Source organism: Artemia franciscana, chromosome 7, assembly GCF_032884065.1.
Source record: "Artemia franciscana chromosome 7, ASM3288406v1, whole genome shotgun sequence".
Taxonomy (NCBI): Eukaryota; Metazoa; Arthropoda; class Branchiopoda; order Anostraca; family Artemiidae; genus Artemia; species Artemia franciscana.
The window spans coordinates 46,346,303-46,369,038 of record NC_088869.1 but is presented as its reverse complement, the minus strand read 5'-3'; the positions used below and the strand labels follow the sequence as shown (position 1 = coordinate 46,369,038).

Here is a 22,736-nt window from a genome sequence, read left to right as displayed (position 1 = left end):
GATCAAGAAGAACCAACATAATTAGGTATTATTAAGCTTTACTACTTTCAACCAATGATATTAGATAAAATGTTTAATTGGAATGATATAAATTGAAACTTAACATCGTCCAAATCAGACCTGAATTGAAATTGGCCAGTAATTTTCATACAGCAAGAATTTTGTTATAAAGTATTTAAAAATGCCAAGAGAAAAGTGGTAGTCCACCATTTAACTCCATATCCATATCCAAGCCCTCCATATCTCTTTACTAAAAATGCATAGAAAATAAAAATTCTATATGATACAGTATATGTGCATTGTGCAGCTGAATGTGCATCGGAAAAGTTAGTATTTTTTCCAAGCATTGTAAGTTCTTTGCTTTAGCAGAAATAATAGTTATTTCAAGCTTAATGTTCCTATTTCTGGTAATATCGAAAAAAAAAATCCTTCCAAGATAATAAAGACTTAAAGATTGTGAGGTAAGGGTAAAGGCAAGAGTATATGAGATTATAACGGATAGAGGGGAGTTGACTTCCCAAAAGACATAGTTACTGGACTTTTTAACAATGCTGAACAAAACGAATGTCTCAAAATTTTGACTGGATGTGTTTGGGGGATTATGAGCGTGGGAGAGGGCTGGTTGCCCTCCAATCACTTTTAATTCTTAAATAGGGCACTAGAACTTTTCCAATCCAATAAATTTCAACTTTCAAATATAAAGTTGGTACGCTGTATGACTATCTGTATGCAAATAGTATTTTCCGATTTAGTTTAACTTTTCCCTCAACATTTCCTCAAATTTTCACTTGAATATCCCCAACCTTGGTAATGATCACTATAAAAGCTTTAGTTGTAATAGTAGTAGTAGTAGTAAGTAGTAGTAGTAGTAGTAGTAGTAGTAGTAGTAGTAGTAGTAGTAGTAGTAGTAGTAGTAGTAGTAGTAGTAGTAGTAGTAGTAGTAGTAGTAGTAGTAGTAGTAGTAGTAGTAGTAGTAGTAGTAGTAGTAGTAGTAGTAGTAGTAGTAGTAGTAGTAGTAGTAGTAGTAGTAGTAGTAGTAGTAGTAGTAGTAGTAGTAGTAGTAGTAGTAGTAGTAGTAGTAGCAGTAGTAGTAGTAGTAGTAGTAGTAGTGGCAGTGGCGAGCAAATGTTGGCTTTTGGTCAATTGATCTTCCTCTTTAAATGGAAGTTCCGACTTATTACCCTAATCCATACCAGAGATACACCCTTTCGACAATCTGCATGAAAATAGTATCATTTGATTTAATCCAAATTTACCTTTTATATTCACTCAAATTTTCACCTTCATACCCTTAATATTTACAGTACTAGCATCATAGCAGTAGCGGTAATAGCAGGAGCAGTAGTAGTATGCACATATTGCCTTTTGGCCAGTTGAACATCCCCTCATTATGCCTTGGAAATTTCCACTCGATGCGGTTGTCCCAAGCATATTGCTGATATTTACTTTTCACTATGTGTATGTATATAGTAATTTTTAATTTAGCTCAATTTCCCCTTAATATTTCGTCATATTTTGGCTTCAATACCCTCGGTCTTGGTGTAATCACCATAGAAGCAGTAATTGTTGAGGTAGCAGTTTTATTAGTTGTAGCCGCAATAACAGTAGTACAGTGCAAATTATGTCTTTCTGGTGAATTGATCGTGTCCCTTGCCATTTCCTGAAAGTTCCAAATTAATAAACTTAGTCACTCCTGAGTTACGCCCTTCTGACAATCCATATGTACATAACATGTTTTGATTTAGTTCAATACTCCCCTCAATTTTCTCTAAAAGGTTCACCTGAATACTTTTCGTCTTTTTAGACACTAAAGGTGAAACACACCGACCTTTCTCAACAGCAAATACAATACGTAAACAAGAGGTGAATTGCATAGCTTATAGCCCATGCTCAGAGGGGTAGGGGGGGGGGGGGGGGGTTATACCAGAAGACATGGCAAGTGGACTTTTAAACTATGCTGAACAAAATGATTACCCAAATATTTTGATTGGATCTATTTGGGGAATTGTTTGGCGTGGGAAAGGGGCGGGTTGGTTGCCCTCCAATCACTTTTGAATCTTTGGAGGACACTTAGAAAAGGAACTAAAACTTTCAATTTCCAATTGAATGAGCCCCCTCCAAAGTATGTACGACCAACCCTCCACACATAAATCCTTCAATATGTTAACTACGGGTAATTTGCGTAAGTTAGAGCCCTTGCCCCAGGAGCTTGGGGGATTTTACAATACCTTAGTTATAGTTATTTGACCTTTGGACTTTTTTTTATTACAACTTAGTTATCTTAAAGTTTTACTTGGATGAATTTGGGGGAAAGGGGCTTTAAGGGGGATGGGGTGGCTACCTACCGATTACTTTTGTCTCTTAAAAAGGGCACTATAACTTTCGATTTCCAATCAAATGAGCCCCTTCAAAAGTTTACACGACCACCCTTTCTATAAAAATCCTAAATGTTAACAATGGGCAACTAGCATAACTTACAGCCCGTTTCCCGAGGGCAGGAGGGAATTATCATACCTGAAACAAAAGTTACTTGACCTTAGGACTATGTTGAACAACATGACTATCTCAAAAATTTGATCGAAAGAATTTCGAGGAAAATGTTCACGGGGAGCCTGGTTCCCCGGTCACTCTTGACTCTTAAAAAGAGAACTAGAACTTTCGGTTTCAAATTGAATGAGCCTTCTCCGAATTTTACACAACCATCCTTTTCATGAAAACCTTATATGTTAACAATGGGCAAATTGCATAGCTTACAGTCTTTGCCCTAGAGGCTAAGGTGAATTTTATTAGCCCAGGAGGCATAGATGTTTGTCCTCTGGAGTATTTCGAACAAAATGGCTATCTCAAAATTTTGATCAGATAATATTGGGGAAAGAGGGCATGGAGGGAATAGTTGCCCTCCGATCACTTTTGACTCTTAAAATGGACACTTTAACTTTCGCTTTCTAAGTGAATGAGCCCCCTCCTAAGTTAATACGACCACTAATTCCATAAGAAACTTACACGCCCTTGGGGTACTAGTTAAAACCCTTGTTTCTGAGCTCGGGGGGGGGGGGTATCTTAACCCTAGAGGCATTGTAGTATGTTCTTTGAACTATTCTCAACAAAATGACTATCTCAAAATTTCTATCGGATGCATTTTGAGAAAAGGGAGCTTGTGGGGCTAGTTGCCCTCCTCTTACTTTTAACTCTTAAAAAGTACACTAGAGCTTCCGATTTCGAGTCGAATGAATCCCTTCTGAAGTCAATACGATCACCTCTTCCATAAAACCCTTATATGTTAATAATGAGTAACTAGCATAACTTATAGCCCCAGCCCTGAGGTCTAAGACATAATTACTAGACCTTCCAAATATGCTGAATAAAATGTCTATCTCAAAATTTTGCTTGGATGTGTTTGGTGAAATGATGGATGTGTAGGGATAGAGGGTTGCCCTCCGACCACTTTGACACTTAAAAAGGGCACTAGAGCTTTCAATTTCCAGTCGAATGATTTTCTTTCAGGGTTTCTAAGATAACTCCTTCTACATCAAGTGCCTTGGGCATAGAAAAAAGATAATAATATATTGTCGCCAGTTCGCTCTTTACTTAGTCAGCGCTATTCATCTGCCTATGATTAGTTGGAACCTATAATTTTTGAAAGTAGGCAGGTTATTTTTCTTTAAGCTATTTTGTTGATTATAAAATAAACTGTTCTGTTAAGCACACAGAACACTGGCTAGTTAAAACAAAATAAAAAAAAAACTGATAAAATAAATATTTGTATAATATCCTTTTAGAAAAGTTACCTTAGGCCTAATGTAAAGCGATAGTAAAAGAAAAATAGGAGACAATACAACTTATAAGTTACTTTGCTTTTACAATCAGCTTACATTTTACTGAGTAGAACTAGATGGCGTTGGATTCTTTTTTTCTCATAGACGAGCTCGAGTTTCCTCTCTCCTCAGTTTGGTATATTTTTTTTTATGTACATACAAAGAGTATGTACTCATTGGTACGTACAAGTAATATTGCAATTTGGCAAGCTTTGCTACTTTGACGCTTAATTTCTCACTTTATTTCGAGGTTTTAAGCCATGAGAATACTTCCATTCCTGAATGGTTAAAATTTAGGTCTTAAAATTCCAAGAATATGTCCTTTCACAAGTTCTAACACATGAAACGAAGATGCTATTATTTTTTTAGACATTCAAAAAACAACATTAACCATTTAAGAGAATTACCATTGGTTTAATTTTTCAACACTAAAAAAGCGGCATCAACATGGTTGTTTCGTCTGAAGAACTCGGCAGCCTCTCCATATATACAAAAAAACAATTTTGCCATACATTGTCTACTTTTTTTTCTTTATTATTATTAGCCCATTATTATTATTATTATATTTTCTTATGGCGACTGCGTAAAAATTGATACCTTGTAAAATTAACCTTCCGTTTTTGGTGGTTTTTAAGGAGAGGGAGGCGGGTTTCATCCCTAATTTTGAATTCAAAACAGTTTCAGATCTAAAATCCAGCAAAGAAAGACAATACTTTGTAATTTCCTGTACCTATATTTTGCCAACATGAAAGAGAAAGTTGGTAAAGTCTCTTGTTCTCCAGTAGATTAGACTTCTAGTGTCCAGCGTCTGTAAGATCACTTAAAGGAAATTAAATTCTTTAGTATTACTAAGAACTAATGAAATAGTATTTATTTCATATTATTAGGAAGTAGAAAAGATTTACCTCTTCCAGCCATACATCACGTCCTTCAATGATAGGAACAGGATTACCAGTTCGTCTAGCTACCAAAACTCGTCGGACTGAAGGACATTTCGCTACTGCTGCATCGACGGTTTTTTTTAATTCTATTAACCTTCCACCACGGATAGACTGATCAGACGTTATTACCACAGACGCTCCGGCTGAAAAAGTATTAAGATAAGCATTAATTTTAAAATGGTCGATTGCATTTTATTTTAGTGCTTCAAGGAACATTAGGGAGCTACTCATTTTTTCTTTTTGCCTTTCAAAATGACTTTATTTTCCTTAAAACAAAAGAAAAAACTGTTTGCATTCCAAAACTTTCTTTGAAAGTTTCACTTTAGAATCACATCCAAGCTAAAATGGCAAGAATGAAATAAAGACAATCTTTCTTGTATGCTAACTCCAAGTATTTTGAATTAGGGGAGCCGAAATCCCCTCATAGCATAGCCTATGCTATTTTGAAAATTGTCAATGCACTCTTTTAACAAAGTGTTTAAGAGCCTCGCTAACAAAAAATTGGAAAAGTGCAACTTAGTTAGAAAAAAAAATCTGGTCCATCTAGTTAACTTGTAAAGAATATAACGTTGTTTTAGGTAAAACCAACTTCTCCTCATTTGAATTATAAGTACCTCACATTTCATAGGGTTTGCATTTGAAGTTTCGAAGTCGCCCCTCCAGCAATTCTGTCTGAAGGAAGGATTTGTGCTACATAAGAGTCATAGCTACCCCCTCTATCTCGAATAGACATTAAACTTAAAAATTTCATACTCTATTGCTTACTTTTTTGATACTTAGAAGTGTTCAAGATAAAAAAAAAAAAAAAAAAAAAAAAAAAAAAAAAAAAAAAAAAAAAAAAAAAAAAAAAAAAACTGTGAAGAAGTAGCAGCATGCAATACTTTTCAAAGGCTATCTTGATGGTTCTCAAACTTTTCTGGAACTTGACTTTTAATAATATTTATATTTAATACTTTTTTCTATCAGAACAAAAAGAGATGTAAGTCTCTAAGGGAAGGTTTTCTATATACGATAACTTTGGACGAGATTACCAATGAAATTTCTCTCACCTTTCAACTGTGGCTGATATCACTCAGTAAATTCTTTTAGAAATAAATTTCATATGCCTGTAGTAAAGTGCATACTACAAGAATGTTGACAAAGCTAGTATACAGACACATTTCTTAAACAACATGCAGGGGCTCTAACTAGAGTTCCGCCACTTGTAATTTGATTTTATAGTAGTTCCAGAGGAGCTATAAGACCCTCTAGTTCCCCTCCACCCAAACCGTCAACAAGCCCAACTAGTCATGAATCAGCTGTAAGACTTGTAAACTGCCAAAGAATTGGCGTCTGGAAACCATCAATCCAATACATAGTAACTCCCAATTTACGAATACAAAATGATTACACACCAAAAGTAGATCCCATAAATAAAGCTACTTGAAAGCTCTGTCCTGCTTCAATTTCACCTCAACTATTTTCAGAAACTCCATCCTACCAACTCATTTGAAAATGCTCAGCTTTAATTCCAGTGTAAAAAGAAGTTAAACTTCACCTCTTCTTTAAAAAGATATTTATGTACAATCCAAATGTTGGTTACTTTGAATTAGATATTTAACAAAAGCAACACTATCAAGAAATATCAAAACTGCATAGACGATTCTAGCTAACTCTACATTAAACCTAAAAACAGAAGGATTTCCAACGATAGAGCCCGTCATTCAAAATATATATAAATATATATATATATATATATATATATATATATATATATATATATATATATATATATATATATATATATATATATATATATCATGAAAAGAGAAATCACCAATGCTATAGCACAAACACAAAAAAAAAAAAAAAAAAAAGAAAAAAAAAAAAAAAAAAAAAAAAAAGAAAAGAGAGACAGAAGGAGAAAAGGAAGACTGTTTTCCTAAATTAGTGATTAATATAGACCAGCACTTGAATGAGGCCTTAACCCTACTCATCCATACAATCACATAGGTCGAACAGCATAGCCACACACAATCAACCATAAAGAATAATCCATGGACAGGCAGTCATGTCGTCAATAAGTATAAGTCGTCATTTACCGAACAATAGAAAAAATAATATAGACAAATAATTCAGAGGCAACACCCAACACAAGGGCTCATCAGGAGAATACACTGGCCTATATAGGGTTTCGCCACTCTAAATTCTCTACCCAGCACAGTGTTGTGGCTACCACAGAATATCCATGGCACCCCCGCGTCAGGTATCACCCCCAAAGTACATGCCTATGAAAAAAAAAACCAGCAAATGTAAAACAACCAAGTAAAACCAAAACAAGCTTATCCTATTAATATATCCCTCCCTTTAGCAACAATAAGTAAACTAAATATTATAAATTTTACCAAATCACAAATATTAACACATTGCAAAAAACCTGAATGAACTAAACAATTATAGAATTCATCTTTACCATGTGGCTAATTTTTTAAAAAATCCGCTCAATTAGAAACACAATTCAAAATAAATGGCGCTGTGACAACATTTCTCGAACCTCCGAAATTAGTTAAAAATTTCTTTAAGTATTTCTAGATAATTCTTTTGATATTTATTTAAAAGTTCGTTATAATGAAAACTAAATTTTTTAAATTGCCAAGTTAATTTATTTGCAGAAAAACCTCTTGATATCAATTTTTGGCTTAAGATTTTACATCTATTTTTAAAATCAATATAATTACTACAAATCCTTGCATAACGAAGTAACTGTGAGAAGAACGCTGAATATGTGATATTTGAGTGTATATTACTTTCAGGGAATGGGAAACTAATCACTTCAAAATCAAAATCATCCGTTTTATTATACATTTTAAAACTTAATTTATTATTATCACAAATATTAATATTTAAATCTAAGAAATGATCTTCATGACCAGCGCCATGACTAGGCTCAAGAATAAGCTCTGATGGATACATATTTTTAGAAATATCAATGAAATCCTTACAATTTAAGACCAAAATATCATCTAAATATCTTTTATCATTTGACAAAACATGTTTTAAATTAATTGGATTATTCTTATCCATAATATATTTATATTCTAGTTGACTTAAAAACAACTCAGCTATAAATGGGCTGGCATTCCCCCCCCCATGGGAATTCCCACAACTTGCTTGTATAAATCACCACCAAATCTTATATAAGTATTGTATAAAACAAATTCCAATAACTCAAAAATCATATCCAAGCTGTAACATCTCAAGTTAACTGTAGTATTAAAGCAATTTGTCCATATAGATTTTTTATTATAAGTGTCTATTTTTAAGAACCTTTTACTAGATAAGAGGAAAGATTTCTTGATAACAGTTTTTAAATTATCAAACACTACATTAAGTGATAAATTAGTATACATTGTCGCAAAATCAAAAGACTCAATTCTTTTAGCTGAAACCATTGTTAAAGAATTTATCACCTGCAGTGAATTATTAACACTCCAATATGGATTGAAATTCGAAAATTTTTTAATACCAGAACAATAGGTTTTAAGTTTATTTACAATTTCCTTTAAAATTAAAGAGAGGTCAGTAGCAGCAATGCGGGTTGGACATTTAGCTGCTCCAGCAATAAACCGTGGTTTAGGGGGATTCTTATGAAATTTTACAGTCCAATATAGGAAAGGGAACTTTTTATCATTGTCATTTATTTCAATATTAAAACTTTTTAAAAGTATTTCTTCAGTCTTTTCAATTAAATTCTCATCCTCTATATTTACCTTTTCATAAACATTAGTTGTGCATAACTCCCTTTTTAAGATATCACAATACAGCTTCTGACAAATTATATATATATATATATTCTTTACTTGCCTTTGCCCTATTTTTTCTGCTAGAATTAATTTCATTTCTACACTGTTTGGTTTTAGGTTACTAAACATGTCAAAGGAAATTGATGCCCCTTCGCTCGATAAGAAAAGAACGGAATCCAATTTTTCTTTTTATTCCTCGTATCATTTTTCCTTAGGATACGGGGAAAAGTAATAAAAGAAATTTGGATGAAAATCAATCAGGCAGAATCCTCGTCGAAGAAAGAAATGGATCTCTCGAAAAAAAAAAACTGGATAAAACAACCGTATCTTTTTTATGGGGCCAAAATAAGACTACAAAAACACAGCGAGAATGATTGGCTTTGGTTACCAGTTTTCTTCGCTATTTTTTTTCCCATCTTAAAGTTAGCATGGTGGACAAGAACTCGACCATAGAGAATAAAGAGTACCATTCGTCTTAGTGTAGATCTTAGTTTTGTAAGATGATTTTAAAAAGGAACTTTGGCATAATAAGAAAAATATGGATAAGGATGTTCAAAGGGTTTTATCTCCTCTTTTTAGATTCTTCGTGCTCAAATTTACCCCCATAAAACAGAAAGAATCGGATCCCGATAAAAGCGTGAGAGCAAATTCGCTAGGTCAGAAAAGCACAGAAACGAATCACGAGGAGAAATCGAATCATTAAAAAAATGTAATAATGAAAGCAAAGAATTTAGATACAAAGAAGGGAGGCATCTCTCTTTAGCTTCTCTTTTTATTCGTAAGATAATTTACCACGTTAGCCATTATTTAGTAATTAATTAAAAAAAACTTTCAGGAAAGAAAAATTAGTCGAAGAAAAGTAACGAGCCATGATAAACTTAAGACCTTCATAAATAAATTCCTATAATAATTCAAACTCAAAACGACCAGAAATTACTATTAAAGAATAAATAAAACCATAAACGAACAAAAATTAAATAAACAATCATAACAAACATACAGATAGCAGGTACTAATATAAATGAACAAAGAAATATTAAACGAGTAAAAATTAAATTGAATAATCAAGTCAAATTCAACAATAGCAACAATCACTACGAACAGGAGCTTGGCTACTACCCTCTTCCCCCTCCCCTGACTGTAAAGGTTTAAATCTTACTGGGTCATTTGCGTTTTATTAAAGACTATATGTGTCTTGAACAATCCTTGGAAAGAAATAATAAAAATTAACTGATTTTTTTATATAATGACATTAATTTCTGACATTAATTTCTGAAATAATATTTTATTTCACTGTAATTTTTACTTTCAATGTTATAAATATAAAAGAAAATGTTTGTAATATAATTCATTTTCAGTGAAGCCCACATGATGAAATAAGCTTCAAACCTTACGATTAGGGGAGGGGGACAATACCCAAACTCCTGTTTGTAATAATTTCATTCGTCTTAAGTTTGATTTGAACATTGAATTTAATTTCTACTCGTTTTAAGATTTATTTATTTAATTTCTGTTCGTTTTAGACTTCGTTTAAACTCTAATAGTAATTTTTGGCCATTTTGAGTCTGATTTATTACAAGAATTTATTTCTGCTGGTCTCAAGTTTAATACAGTTTTTCTCTTAATTTCATTAATTAATAATTTCTTAATTTTTAGATTTTTTTTAATTAATTTCCGATCGTTTGTGATTGCAAAAGAATAAAACACAGGATTATTCTTATAAAATTAAAAAAAAAAATTTAAATGAATAGTGTATACCATCCTGTCGAAAATCAACGGATTTGCCTCGAAAATACTTTCTAGAATGAGTTGGTAACTGAGGAAAATATCCCTAGTTGATTTGCTCTTCACTGATCACATTTGTAGAGCTGTATTCACTTTACAGAGAACCATAAGTAATGAGAGAACCGATATAAATCAATAAGATGGGTTCAATGGTTGCTAATTGACGTTTTGTACCAGTCTGAAGAAAGACTGATCCAAGCGTTTTTCTTTGATGTTATTCTTATTCCCTTCGATTATCTTTTTTATTCTCCCCTTTTTCTATCTTTTTTCTTGGTTGGTAATAAGCGTAAATGTCGGTGTTTTTTTTTTAGAGAGGGCGCCCTTAACAAGTTTGACTTCTGACAGTTGATGTATGTGTTTGTTTATTTTAAATAAGACTCTCAATATTATCAAAGAGGTAGGGGTTAAAAAGAGGTAAGAATAAAGGCAGATTCTTGAGATACGCACTGAGATTCTAGACATTTTTTAATTTAAATCTTCTAACAAAACTACCCTTGCAAAAAGCTCGAAGAGATTATAAAATATAATTTTTTCGAGCTTTTTCAACTATTAAATCACTCAACGTGCAATGTGTCTTTTCGTTTAAGGCATCGCGATATAAAGGTGGATGAAAGCGAGTATTTAATTAGAGATTTCCCTGGAAGAAAAAGAAAATATCCTATACTTCTGGGCGTGGACCTTCTTGTAAAAGCACTGGTTCAAACTCTTTTAAATGCACTCACCATCCATAATCCTGCTTGCTAAAGCTTCTGCACTAAATCCTGCAAAAATGACAGAGTGAACAGCGCCAATTCTAGCACATGCTAGCATGCTTGCCACAGCCAACGGTGATATAGATATATACATAACAACACGGTCACTTTTCCTCACCCCTTCTGATTTCAAAACATTGGCTATTTTGCAAACCATTTCTTTTAATTGTCTAAAGGTAATTCTTTGCTCTTTGCCAGGCTCGTCTTGCTCCCAGATTAGGGCTATCCTATCAGGATCTACTTCGCAATGGCGGTCAACACATTGTACTGAAAGTGAAAGAGAATTTTATGTTCGGTATGATTAAAAACTTCATTTATGCCGGAGCCAAATGAAAGTATTATAGTCACATGTGTGGATAAAATCACAATTGAACATGACCGCAGCCAAATAATAAATAAGCCCATTTTTTGACTTATCAAAGTGCTAAGATCTTACTTCTTAGTGCTCAGATCATCATTTTTCGCTTCATCAAAGAGCTAAGATCTTAACACTCACTGCCAAATAGGATAGAACTTTAATGACAATCTCATCCAAGTCCTTCGAGCATTGGTAAGAGTGGAATAAAGAAAGACGTTTGTAAATAAACGGCCAAAGACTTAAGATCAGAGTCCTCAGATTTTCGTTAAAATCGTTTTCAGTCAAAAAAATGTAAGATCTTGGCGTGTTGATTTGCTAACAAACCGGGCTAGCGTATCACGTGTGCAATTTCATTAGTTGAACAATTTTCCAATTTCAAGCATAAGCTTTATGATTGACTAATAAGAAATTAAACTCAAATACATCGTCAATAATGTAACCTATGAGTAATTTTGTGAATTGTGCAATTTTCAACTTTCAAGCGGAAACTATATGGTTGATCGAACATAGTAAAGATTTAAGGTATAATGTTTAAAAAATTTAAAAATGGAAGCCTAGAATAGTAGTTTTCCCATAGGTATAATAAATGTGGCAAAAGATGCATAGATACACTATTAGCAAATAATAGCTAGGAAAGAGATTGATGCTGATGCAGGATTTTCAAGGCAATTCCTTGCTGCTTTAATTTTTTGCTTCTGTAGCATAAATGTAACGTTTAAATCAAGAAAAAACGGAAATTATTCATAGAAGTTTGTATTATTACCAACAACTATGATTAATGTGAGAACTACAGCTTTTATAAAATTCATAACATTCATGCATCGTAAAAAAATTCAAATCGTACAACAAGGTAACTTGCTGTAGTATCAAAAAAAGTATCAACAATATCTTTAAATTGGGGCAAAGGGCCCTTTTAGCAACATCTACCAAGAGCAAAACATATGCTTTATTTTACAAATATTTCAAATTTTATCCCACAAATGTATCTCAAAATTCAGTTAAAAAAAATTATTTCACGATACAAGATTTATTTAAAAGTTCAATGTTCAACTCGTAATTTCAACTGTTGCTCTTTATGCTAAATCAGCACCGGCAAAAAAGGTACCATGAGTAAGTAGGAACAGAGTGAGAAATTCCTTTAAAGCGTAGATATATGGAGTAACGAGTTATATTTGCTCATCTTTGTTCTTGTTGCTATTAAATAAAAAAAACAAGTTTTTTCAACTGATAGTAAGGAGTGACATCAAAACTTAAAACGCACAGAAATTACTTCGTATATGAAAGAGGCTGCTTCCTCATCAACGCCCCGCTCTTTACGCTAAAGTTTGACTCTTTCTCTCAATTCTTCTTTCTAAAACAGTAAAAAACTTTAGCGTAAAGAGCGGGGCGTTGAGAGGAAGCAGCCTCTTTCATATACGAAGTAATTTCTGTGCGTTTTAAGTTTTGATGTCACACCTTACTATCAGTTGAAAAAACTTGTTTTTTTTTATTTAATTTCTGAACGTTTTTGAATCAATGCATGTTTTGATTTTGGCTCTCCGCAGAGGAATAATCAAAACGAAATTTGCATATTTTTTTTTTGGCTCAATGGCCTTCTCATAATTTTGATCGAATGATTTTGAGAAAAAAAGAGCGGGGGACGAAGCCTAGTTGCCCCCCGATTTTTTGGTTAATTAAAAAGGCAACTAGAACTTTTAATTTTTTACGAATCTTTTTATTGGTAAAAGATTTACGTAGCTTATAAATTAGCTTACGTAAAGAACTTTTGTATTCTCATGTTTTTATCAAACAGTTCGTGGTAACGAACTGTAGTAAGGAGCGACCCGGCTCAATAGTAACCAAAACTCTAAAAAATGGAATTTTGATACCAATAGCTATATCAAAAGAATCGCATTTCAATGCTGGTTTTAAATATATAAGTTTCATCAAGTTTAGTCTTACCCATCAAAAGTTACGAGCCTGAGAAAATTTGCGTTATTTTAGAAAATAGGGGAAAACGCCCCCTAAAAGTCATAGAATCTTAACGAAAATCACGCCATCAGATTCAGCGTATCAGAGAACCCTATTGTAGAAGTTTCGAGCTCCTATCTACAAAAATGTGGAATTTTGCATTTTTTGCCAGAAGGCAGATCACGGATGCGTGTTTATTTGTTTTTTTGTTTTTTTTGTTTTTTTTGTTTTTTTTTCCCCAGGGGTGATCGTATCGACCCAGTTGTCCTAGAATGTTGCAAGAGGGCTCATTCTAACGGAAATGAAAAGTTCTAGTGCCCTTTTTTAAGTGACCAAAAAAATTGGAGGGCACCTAGGCCCCCTCCCACGCTAATTATTTTCCCAAAGTCAACGGATCAAAATTCTGAGATAGCCATTTTATTCAGCGTAGTCGAAAAACCTTATAACTATGTCTTTGGGGACGACTTACTCCCCCACAGTCCCCGTGGGAGGGGCAACAAGTTACAAACTTTGACCTGTGCTTACATATAGTAATGGTTATTGGGAAGTATACAGGCGTTTTCAGGAGGATTTTTTTGGTTTGGGGGAGGGGTTGAGAAGAGGGGGATATGCTGGGGGAACTTTCCTTCGAGAATTTGTAATGGGAGAAGAAAATTTCCATGAAGGGAGAGCAGGATTTACTAGCATTATTAAAAAAAAAAAAACAATTAAAAAATAAAAGTGAAAAAGCTTTTTCAGCTGGAAGTAGGGAACAGCAATAAAACTTAAAACAAACAGAAATTATTACCCATATGAGGGGCTCACCTCCTTCTAATACCTCGCTCTTTACGCTAAAGTATTTTCGGTAATTTCAACTACATATTCTACGGCTTTTGTGATTCAGGGGGTCATTCTTAATGAATTGGGATAAAATTTAAGCTTTAGTGTAAAGAGCGAGGTACTGACGATGGGGCGAATCCCCTCATATCTATATATATAAAAATAAGTTGTCTGTGGATCTGTGGATCGTGGATCAGGTGACGTCAAAACTGAAAAAACTAAAAAAAGGCAAAAACTACAAAAAAAACTAAAACTAATAAAAAAAATAAAAAAGCTAAAAAACTAAAAAAATTAAAAAAAGGCAAAAACTACAAAAAAAACTAAAAACTAATAAAAAAGCTAAAAAACTAAAAAAACTAAAAAAAGGCAAAAACTACAAAAAAAAACTAAAAACTAATAAAAAAATAAAAAAGCTAAAAAACTAAAAAAACTAAAAAAACTAAAAAAAGGTAAAAAACTCTAACTACAAAAAAAACTAAAAACTAATAAAAAAAATAAAAAAGCTAAAAAACTAAAAAAACTAAAAAAAGGCAAAAACTACAAAAAAAACTAAAAAATAATAAAAAAGCTAAAAAACTAAAAAAACTAAAAAAAGGCAAAAACTACAAAAAAAACTAAAAACTAATAAAAAAAATAAAAAAAGCTAAAAAACTAAAAAAACTAAAAAAAAGGTAAAAAACTAAAAAAACTAAAAACTAAAAAAAACTAAAAAAAAAAGGAAAAAAACTGGAAAATAAGCTAAAATAAAGGTAAAAACCAATAAAAAAATAAAAAAAACTGAAAAAACTAAAAAAAGGCAAAAACTGCAAAAAAACTAAAAACTAATAAAAAAAGTAAAAAAGCTAAAAAACTAAAAAAACTAAAAAAACTAAAAAAAGGTAAAAAACTAAAAAAAAAAAAAATAAAAAAAAGGAAAAAACTGAAAAATAAGCTAAAATAAAGGTAAAAACCAATAAAAAAATAAAAAGAAAAAAAGGAAAAAACTAAAAAAAAATTTCATCTAAAAAAACTAAAAAAACTAAAAAAGGTAAAAACTAAAAGAACTAAAAAAGAAAAAAATAAATGACGACACTCAAAGAGAAAGCGACCAGGACAAAAGGAATGTTCGATTAGCAATCAACAAAGCACCGGGACACAGGGAGTATAAATGACGACCAGGACATAAGTAAAAAAAAAACTAACAAAACTAAAAAGAAGGTAAAAACTACAAAAAAACTAAAAAGAAAAAAAAAACTAAAAACTAATAAAAAAACTAAAAAATCTAAAATCTAAAAATCTAAATAAACTAAAAAAGAAAAAAAAAGGAAAAAAATAAAGGAGAAAAACAAAACTAAAAAACGAATGTATATACAGACCGGGACACCGGGATACAAATGACGACCGGGACACAGGGAATATAAATGACGACCGGGACACAGGGACACAACTACAACGGGGACACCGGGGGAAACAGGGGGATATAAATGACGACCGGGACACCGGGACAGGGAATGGTCGATTAGCAATCACCATCAACAAAGCTCAAGGGCAATCATTAGAATCATGAGGTATAGATCTGAATACAGATTGTTTTCCCATGGACCATTATATGTTGCATGTTCAAGAGTCGGTAAACCTGACAATCTATTTATATGCAAAGACAATGGGACAGCAAAGAATGTTGTATATTCGCAAGTTTTACATAGTTAAAACCATATATATATATATATATATATATATATATATATATATATATATATATATATATATATCTATATTCAAAGGTGGGACATAGGGACACAACTACAATGGCGCGTAACTATTATGGCGCGTAACGACTTACGCGCGCGGGGGGGCTTGGGGGGGGGGGCGCGAAGCGCCCCCACCAAATAGGTGTTGGGGTGGCGCGAAGCGCCACCCCAACAGCTAGTATGTAATAAAAACATGAGAATACAAAAGTTCTTTACGTAAGCTAATTTATAAGTTACGTAAATTACGTATATATGAGGGGATTCGCCCCATCGTCAGTACCTCGCTCTTTACACTAAAGCTTAAATTTTATCCCAATTCATTAAGAATGACCCCCTGAATCACAAAAGCCGTAGAATAAGTAGTTGAAATTACCGAAAATACTTTAGCGTAAAGAGAGAGGTATTAGAAGGAGGTGAGCCCCTCATATGGGTAATAATTTCTGTTTGTTTTAAGTTTTATTGCTGTTCCTTACTTCCAGCTGAAAAAGCTTTTTCACTTTTATTTTTTAATTGTTTTTTTTTTAATAATGCTAGTAAATCCTGCTCTCCCTTCATGGAAATTTTCTTCTCCCATTACAAATTCTCGAAGGAAAGTTCCCCCAGCATATCCCCCTCTTCTCAACCCCTCCCCCAAACCAAAAAAAAATCCTCTTGAAAACGCCTGTATACTTCCCAATAACCATTACTATATGTAAGCACAGGTCGAAGTTTGCAACTTGTTGCCCCTCCCACGGGGACTGTGGGGGAGTAAGTCGTCCACAAAGACATAGTTATAAGGTTTTTCGACTACGCTGAATAAAATGGCTATCTCAGAATTTTGATCCGTTGACTTTGGGAAAATAATTAGCGTGGGAGGGGGCCTAGGGGCCCTCCAATTTTTTTGGTCACTTAAAAAGGGCACTAGAACTTTTCATTTCCGTTAGAATGAGCCCTCTTGCAACATTCTAGGACAACTGGGTCGATACGATCACCCCTGGGGAAAAAAACAAAAAAAAAAACAAAAAAACAAAAAAACAAATAAACACGCATCCGTGATCTGCCTTCTGGCAAAAAATGCAAAATTCCACATTTTTGTAGATAGGAGCTCGAAACTTCTACAGTAGGATTCTCTGATCCGCTGAATCTGATGGTGTGATTTTCGTTAAGATTCTATGACTTTTAGGGGGCGTTTCCCCCTATTTTCTAAAATAACGCAAATTTTCTCAGGCTCGTAACTTTTGATGGGTAAGACTAAACTTGATGAAACTTATATATTTAAAACCAGCATTAAAATGCGATTCTTTTGATGTAGATATTGGTATTAAAATTCCATTTTTTAGAGTTTTGGTTACTATTGAGCCGGGTCGCTCCTTACTACAGTTCGTTACCACGAACTGTTTGATTTGGTCCAGTCTACTCCGGTCATGGCCGCATCCAGGAAGGGGCTACCCAGTTAGAACCACCAAGATACCACCCAAAAATGTAATCAGATTCATAAAAAAGTAAAAACACACATCTACGTTTCATAAATTTTTTTTAAGTCCCCCCTCCGAACAAAAGTCCTCGATACGGCCATGATTCCAGTATTAGCTCTTGAACTAGTATTAGTGTAGTATTAGCACCAAATTACTTATTAATTAATATAATATTAAGTATCAAACAATTCGCGGTAATGAGCTGTAAGTAAGGAGCGACCCGGCTCAATAGTAACCGAAACTCTAAAAAACGGAACTGTGAGACCAATGGATACATCAAAAGATTCGTCTTTTTAGGCTAATTAAATAAAAAAAAAACAAGTTTTTTTAACTGAAAGTAAGGAGCGACATTAAAACTTAAAACGAACAGAAATTACTTCGTATATGAAAGAGGCTGCTTCCTCATCAACGCCCCGCTCTTTACGCTAAAGTTTGACTCTGTCTATCAATTCTTCTTTTTAAAACAGTAAAAAACTTTAGCGTAAAGAGCGGGGCGTTGATGAGGAATCAGCCTCTTTCATATACGAAGTAATTTCTGTTCGCTTTAAGTTTTAATGTCGCTCCTTACTTTCAGTTAAAAAAAACTTGTTTTTTTTTTATTTAATTTCTGAACGTTTTTGAATCAATGCATGTTTTGATTTTGGCTCTCCGCAGAGGAATAATTAAAACAAAATTTGCATTTTTTTTTTTTTTTTTTGGCTAAATGGCTTTCTCATAATTTTGATCGAATGATTTTGAGAAAAAAAGAGCGGGGGAGAAAGCCTAGTTGCCCTCCGATTTTTTTGGTTAATTAAAAAGGCAACTAGAACTTTTAATTTTTTACGAATATTTTTATTAGTAAGAGATTTACGTAACTTATAAATTAGCTTACGTAAAGAACTTTTGTATTCTCATATTTTTATTACATATATGAGGGGGTTCGCCCCCTTGTCAGATCCTCGCTCTTTACACTAAAGCTTAAATTTTGTCCCAATTCATTAAGAATGACCCCAGAATCACAAAAGCCGTAGAATAAATAGTTGAAATTACTAAAAATACTTTAACGTAAAGAGCGAGGTATTAGGAGGAGGTGAGCCCCTCAAATGGGTAATAATTTCTGTTTTTTTTTTAAGTTTTAATGCTGTTCCTTACTTCCAGCTGAAAGTACTTTTTCATATTTATTTTTTCATTGTGTTTTTAAATAATGCTAGTAAATCCTGCGCTCCCTTCATGGAAATTTTCATCCCCCATGACAAATTACCGATGGAAAGTTCCCCCAGCACATCCCCCTCTTATCCCCCTCTCAACCCCTCCCCCAACCAAAAAAATCCTCCTGAAAACGCCTGTACACTTCCCAATAACCATTACTATATGTAAGCATTGGTCAAAGTTTGTAACTTGTTGCCCCTCCCATGGGGACTATGGGGGAGTAAGTCGTCCCTAAAGACATAGTTATAAGGTTTTTCGACTACGCTGAGTAAAATGGCTATCTCAGAATTTTGATCCGTTGACTTTGGTAAAATAATTAGTGTGGGAGGGGGCCTAGGTGCCCTCCAATTTTTTTGGTCCCTTAAAAAGGGCACTAGAACTTTTCATTTCCGTTAGAATGAGCCCTCTTACAACATTCTAGGACAACTGGGTCGATAGGATCACCCCTGGGAAAAAGAAAAAAAAAACAAAAAAACAAATAAACACGCATCCGTGATCTGCCTTCTGGCAAAAAATACAAAATCCCACATTTTTGAAGATAGGAGCTTGAAACTTCTACAGTAGGGTTCTCTGATACGCTGAATCTGATGGTGTGATTTTCGTTAAGATTCTATGACTTCTAGGGGGCGTTTCCCCCTATTTTCTAAAATACCGCAAATTTTCTCAGGCTCGTAACTTTTGATGGGTAAGACTAAACTTGATGAAACTTATATATTTAAAATCAGCATTAAAATGCGATTCTTTTGATGTAGGTATTGGTATCAAAATTCCATTTTTTAGAGTTTCTGTTACTATTGAGCCGGGTCGCTCCTTACTACAGTTCGTTACCACGAACTGTTTGATTTCAAATACATAAGTTTCGTCAAGTTCAGTTGTATCCATCAAAAGTTACGAGCCTGAGATAATTTGCCTTATTTTCGAAAAAAGGGGGAAACAACCCCTAAAAGTTGTATTTTTTACCAGAAGAAAAATCACGGATGCATGTTTATCTAATTTTTCTTTATTTCTTCCCCAGGGGTGATCATATCAACCCCGTGGTCCTAGAATATTGCAAGATGGCTCATTCGAACGGAAATTAATTTCTTGTGCCCTTCTTAAGTGACCAAAAAAATAGAGGGCAGCAAGGCCCCCTACGCCAATTTTTTCCCCATAGTCACTCGATAAAAATTTTGAAATGGCCATTTTTTTCAGCATAGTTGAAAAATCTAATAGGTGTGTCTTTGAGAATTACTTATTCCCCCACAGTCCGCAGGGGGAGAGCTGCAAGTTATGAACTTTACCCATTGTTTACATATAGGTTATTGGGAAGTATACAGACGCTTACAGGGGGGATTTTTCTGGTGAGAGGGGGGAGAGATCAGGGGAGGGGATTAAGTGTGAGAAACTTTCCATGGAGGAATTATCATGGATAAAGGGAATTTTCCATGAAGGGGGCTCCGGATTTTTCGGCATTATTTAAAAAACGATCAGACATAAAACAAGAGCTAAGAGCTCATATGGCACTTGTGACGAGGCAAGAAGAGCTAAGACCCAAGAGATCATATGGTATGAGTTCTAACAAAATTCTATGAATCAATAGATTGATTTAAAAGGAAAATAAGAGGCTTTTACTGCCGGTCAAGATTTAAAATAAGAGCTCTGAGTCACGATGTCCTTCTAAATATCAAATTTCATTAAGATCCGATTACCCACTCGTAAGTTATCAATACCTAATTTTTTCTAATTTTTCCTCTCCCTTTAGCCCCCCAGATGGTCGAATCTGGGACAACGACTTTATCAAGTCAATTTGTACAGTTCCCTGACACGCCTACCAATTTTCATCGTCCTAGCACGTCCAGAAGCACCAAACTCGCCAAATCACTGAACCCCTCCCCCCAAATCCCCCAAAGAGAGCGAATCCAGTACGGTTCCGTCAATCACGTATAAAGGACATTTGCTTATTCTATCCACCAAGCTTCATCCCGATTCCTCCACTCCAAGTGTTTTTTAAGGTTTCCCCCTCCAACTCCCCCCAATGTCAAAAGATCTGGTCGGGATTTGAAATAAGAGCTCTGAGACATAAATTCCTTCTAAATATCAAATTTCATTAAGATCCGATCACTTATTCGTAAGATAAAAATACCCAAATTTTCACGTTTTCCAAGAATTCCAGTTTCCCCCTACAACTCCCCCCAATGTCACAGATTCTGGTCGGAATTTAAAATTAGAGCTTTAAAGCACAATATCCTTCTAAATATCAAATTTCATTAAGCTCTGGTCACCTTTCCGTAAGTTACAAATACCTCAATTTTCAAAATTACCCCCCCCCCCAACTCAACCAAAGAGAGAAGATCCGGTCCGGTTATGTCAGTCACGTATCTTAGACAGGTTTTTATTCTTCCCATCCTGTTTCATTTTGATCTCACCGCTTTAAGTATTTTCTAAGATTTCCAGTCCCCCCAACTACCCCCCAATTACACTGGATCCGGTTGAGATTTAAAATAAGAGATCTGAGTTACGAGGTCCTTCTGAATATGAAGTTTCATGAAGATCCGATCACTTCTTCGTAAGTTAAAAATACGTCATTTTTTCTAATTTTTAAGAATTAACCCCCACCCCTAATAGGGTGGATCCATTCCAATTATGTAAATCACGTATCTAAGACTTCTGCTTATTTCCCACCAGGTTTCATCCCGATCCCTCCAATCAAAGCGTTTTCCATGATTTTAGGTTCCCCCACACCAAACTCCCCCAATGTCACCAGATCCGGTCGGAATTTAAAATAAGAGCTTTGAGACACGATATCCTTCTAAATATCGAATTTCATTAAGATCCGATCACCTTTTCGTAAGATACCCAATTTTCACGTTTTCCAAGAATTCCGGTTTCCCCCTCGAACTCCCCCAATGTCACAGGATCTGGTCGGAATTTAAAATTAGAGCTTTAAAGCACAAGATCCTTCTAAATATCAAATTTCATTAAGATTTGGTCACCCTTTCGTAAGTTAATACCACAATTTTCAAAATTACCCCTCCCCCCAACTCCACCAAAGAGAACAGATTCGGTCTGGTTATGTCAGTCACGTATCTTAGACATTATTCTTCCCATCCAGTTTCATCCTGATCTCACCGCCTTAAGTATTTTCTAAGATTTCCGGTCCCCCCAACTGTCCCCCCCCCCCAATTACGCTGGATCCGGTTGAGATTTAAAATAAGAGATCTGAGTTACAAGGAACTTCCAAATATGAAGTTTCATGAAAATCCGATCACTCCTTCGTAAGTTAAAAATACATCCCCCCTCCCAATAGAGCGGATTCGTTCCAATTATGTAAATCACGTCTCTAAGACTTCTGCTTATTTGTCCCACCGAGTTTCATCCCGATCCCTCCAATCTAAGCGTTTTCCATGATTTTAGGTTCCCCCACCCCAAACTCCCCCCAATGTCACCAGATCCGGTCGGGATTATAAATAAGAGCTTTGAGACAAGATATCCTTCTAAACATCAAATTTCATTGAGATCCGATCACCCGATCACTCATTTTTTCTAATTTTTTTTTTTTTTTTTTTTTTTTTTTTTTTATGGGATTTTACAAAAGGATTTTAAAAAGCGTCAAAATTCATTTATATTCATTTTTTACGTTTTTACGAGTCAGACCAATATTTTGGGGGGAGGAGGGGTTTCAGAATATTTGGAACAATCCTCACTCCCCTGTATACCATTTTCTGCAATCGTAAGCAGCGCGATAGCGCTGCCTAAGTAAAGAGCGATGTGGGCAAAATACATTATAATAATAATTATTATCATTATTAATTTTTCTTTGGGGGGGGATGTTTGTTTAAGACCATGGAACTTCGTATCGAAAGAGTTGTCTTAAAAATTTCGAAAAGGGCTCATTCGATTGGAAATTCAAAGGGCAGGTGCTCTTTTTGATAGTCGAAAGTGATTGGAGGGCAACTAACTCCACTCCAACACCCACCATTTCCCCAAACACATCCAATCAAAATCTTGAAATAGTCATTTTGTTTAACATAGCTTGAAGGAAATTATATCTTTGAGGATGACAATCCCGTCCAAAGCCCTAAGGGCAAGGGTTGTAAGATATGCCCTTGGGGCATATAAGGTTTATATAGAAAGGCACACACAGAGTAGAAACAATAGGGATTTTTTTTTTTTGTTTGATTGG

At 34.2% G+C, this 22,736-nt stretch overlaps 1 protein-coding gene across 2 annotated transcripts in view; it reads right to left on the bottom strand.

Moving 5' to 3' along the window:
* Positions 1-22,736, bottom strand: part of LOC136029375 (acetyl-coenzyme A synthetase 2-like, mitochondrial) — a 260,989-nt gene that overhangs the window by 166,924 nt on the left and 71,329 nt on the right. For both annotated transcript variants that reach the window (XM_065707693.1, XM_065707694.1), the window contains exons 3-4: positions 11,046-11,342; positions 4,721-4,899 (exon numbers count right to left, since the gene is read on the bottom strand). In XM_065707693.1, the coding sequence (XP_065563765.1) occupies positions 4,721-4,899; positions 11,046-11,342 (476 nt within the window). The remainder of the gene's footprint in view (positions 1-4,720; positions 4,900-11,045; positions 11,343-22,736) is intronic.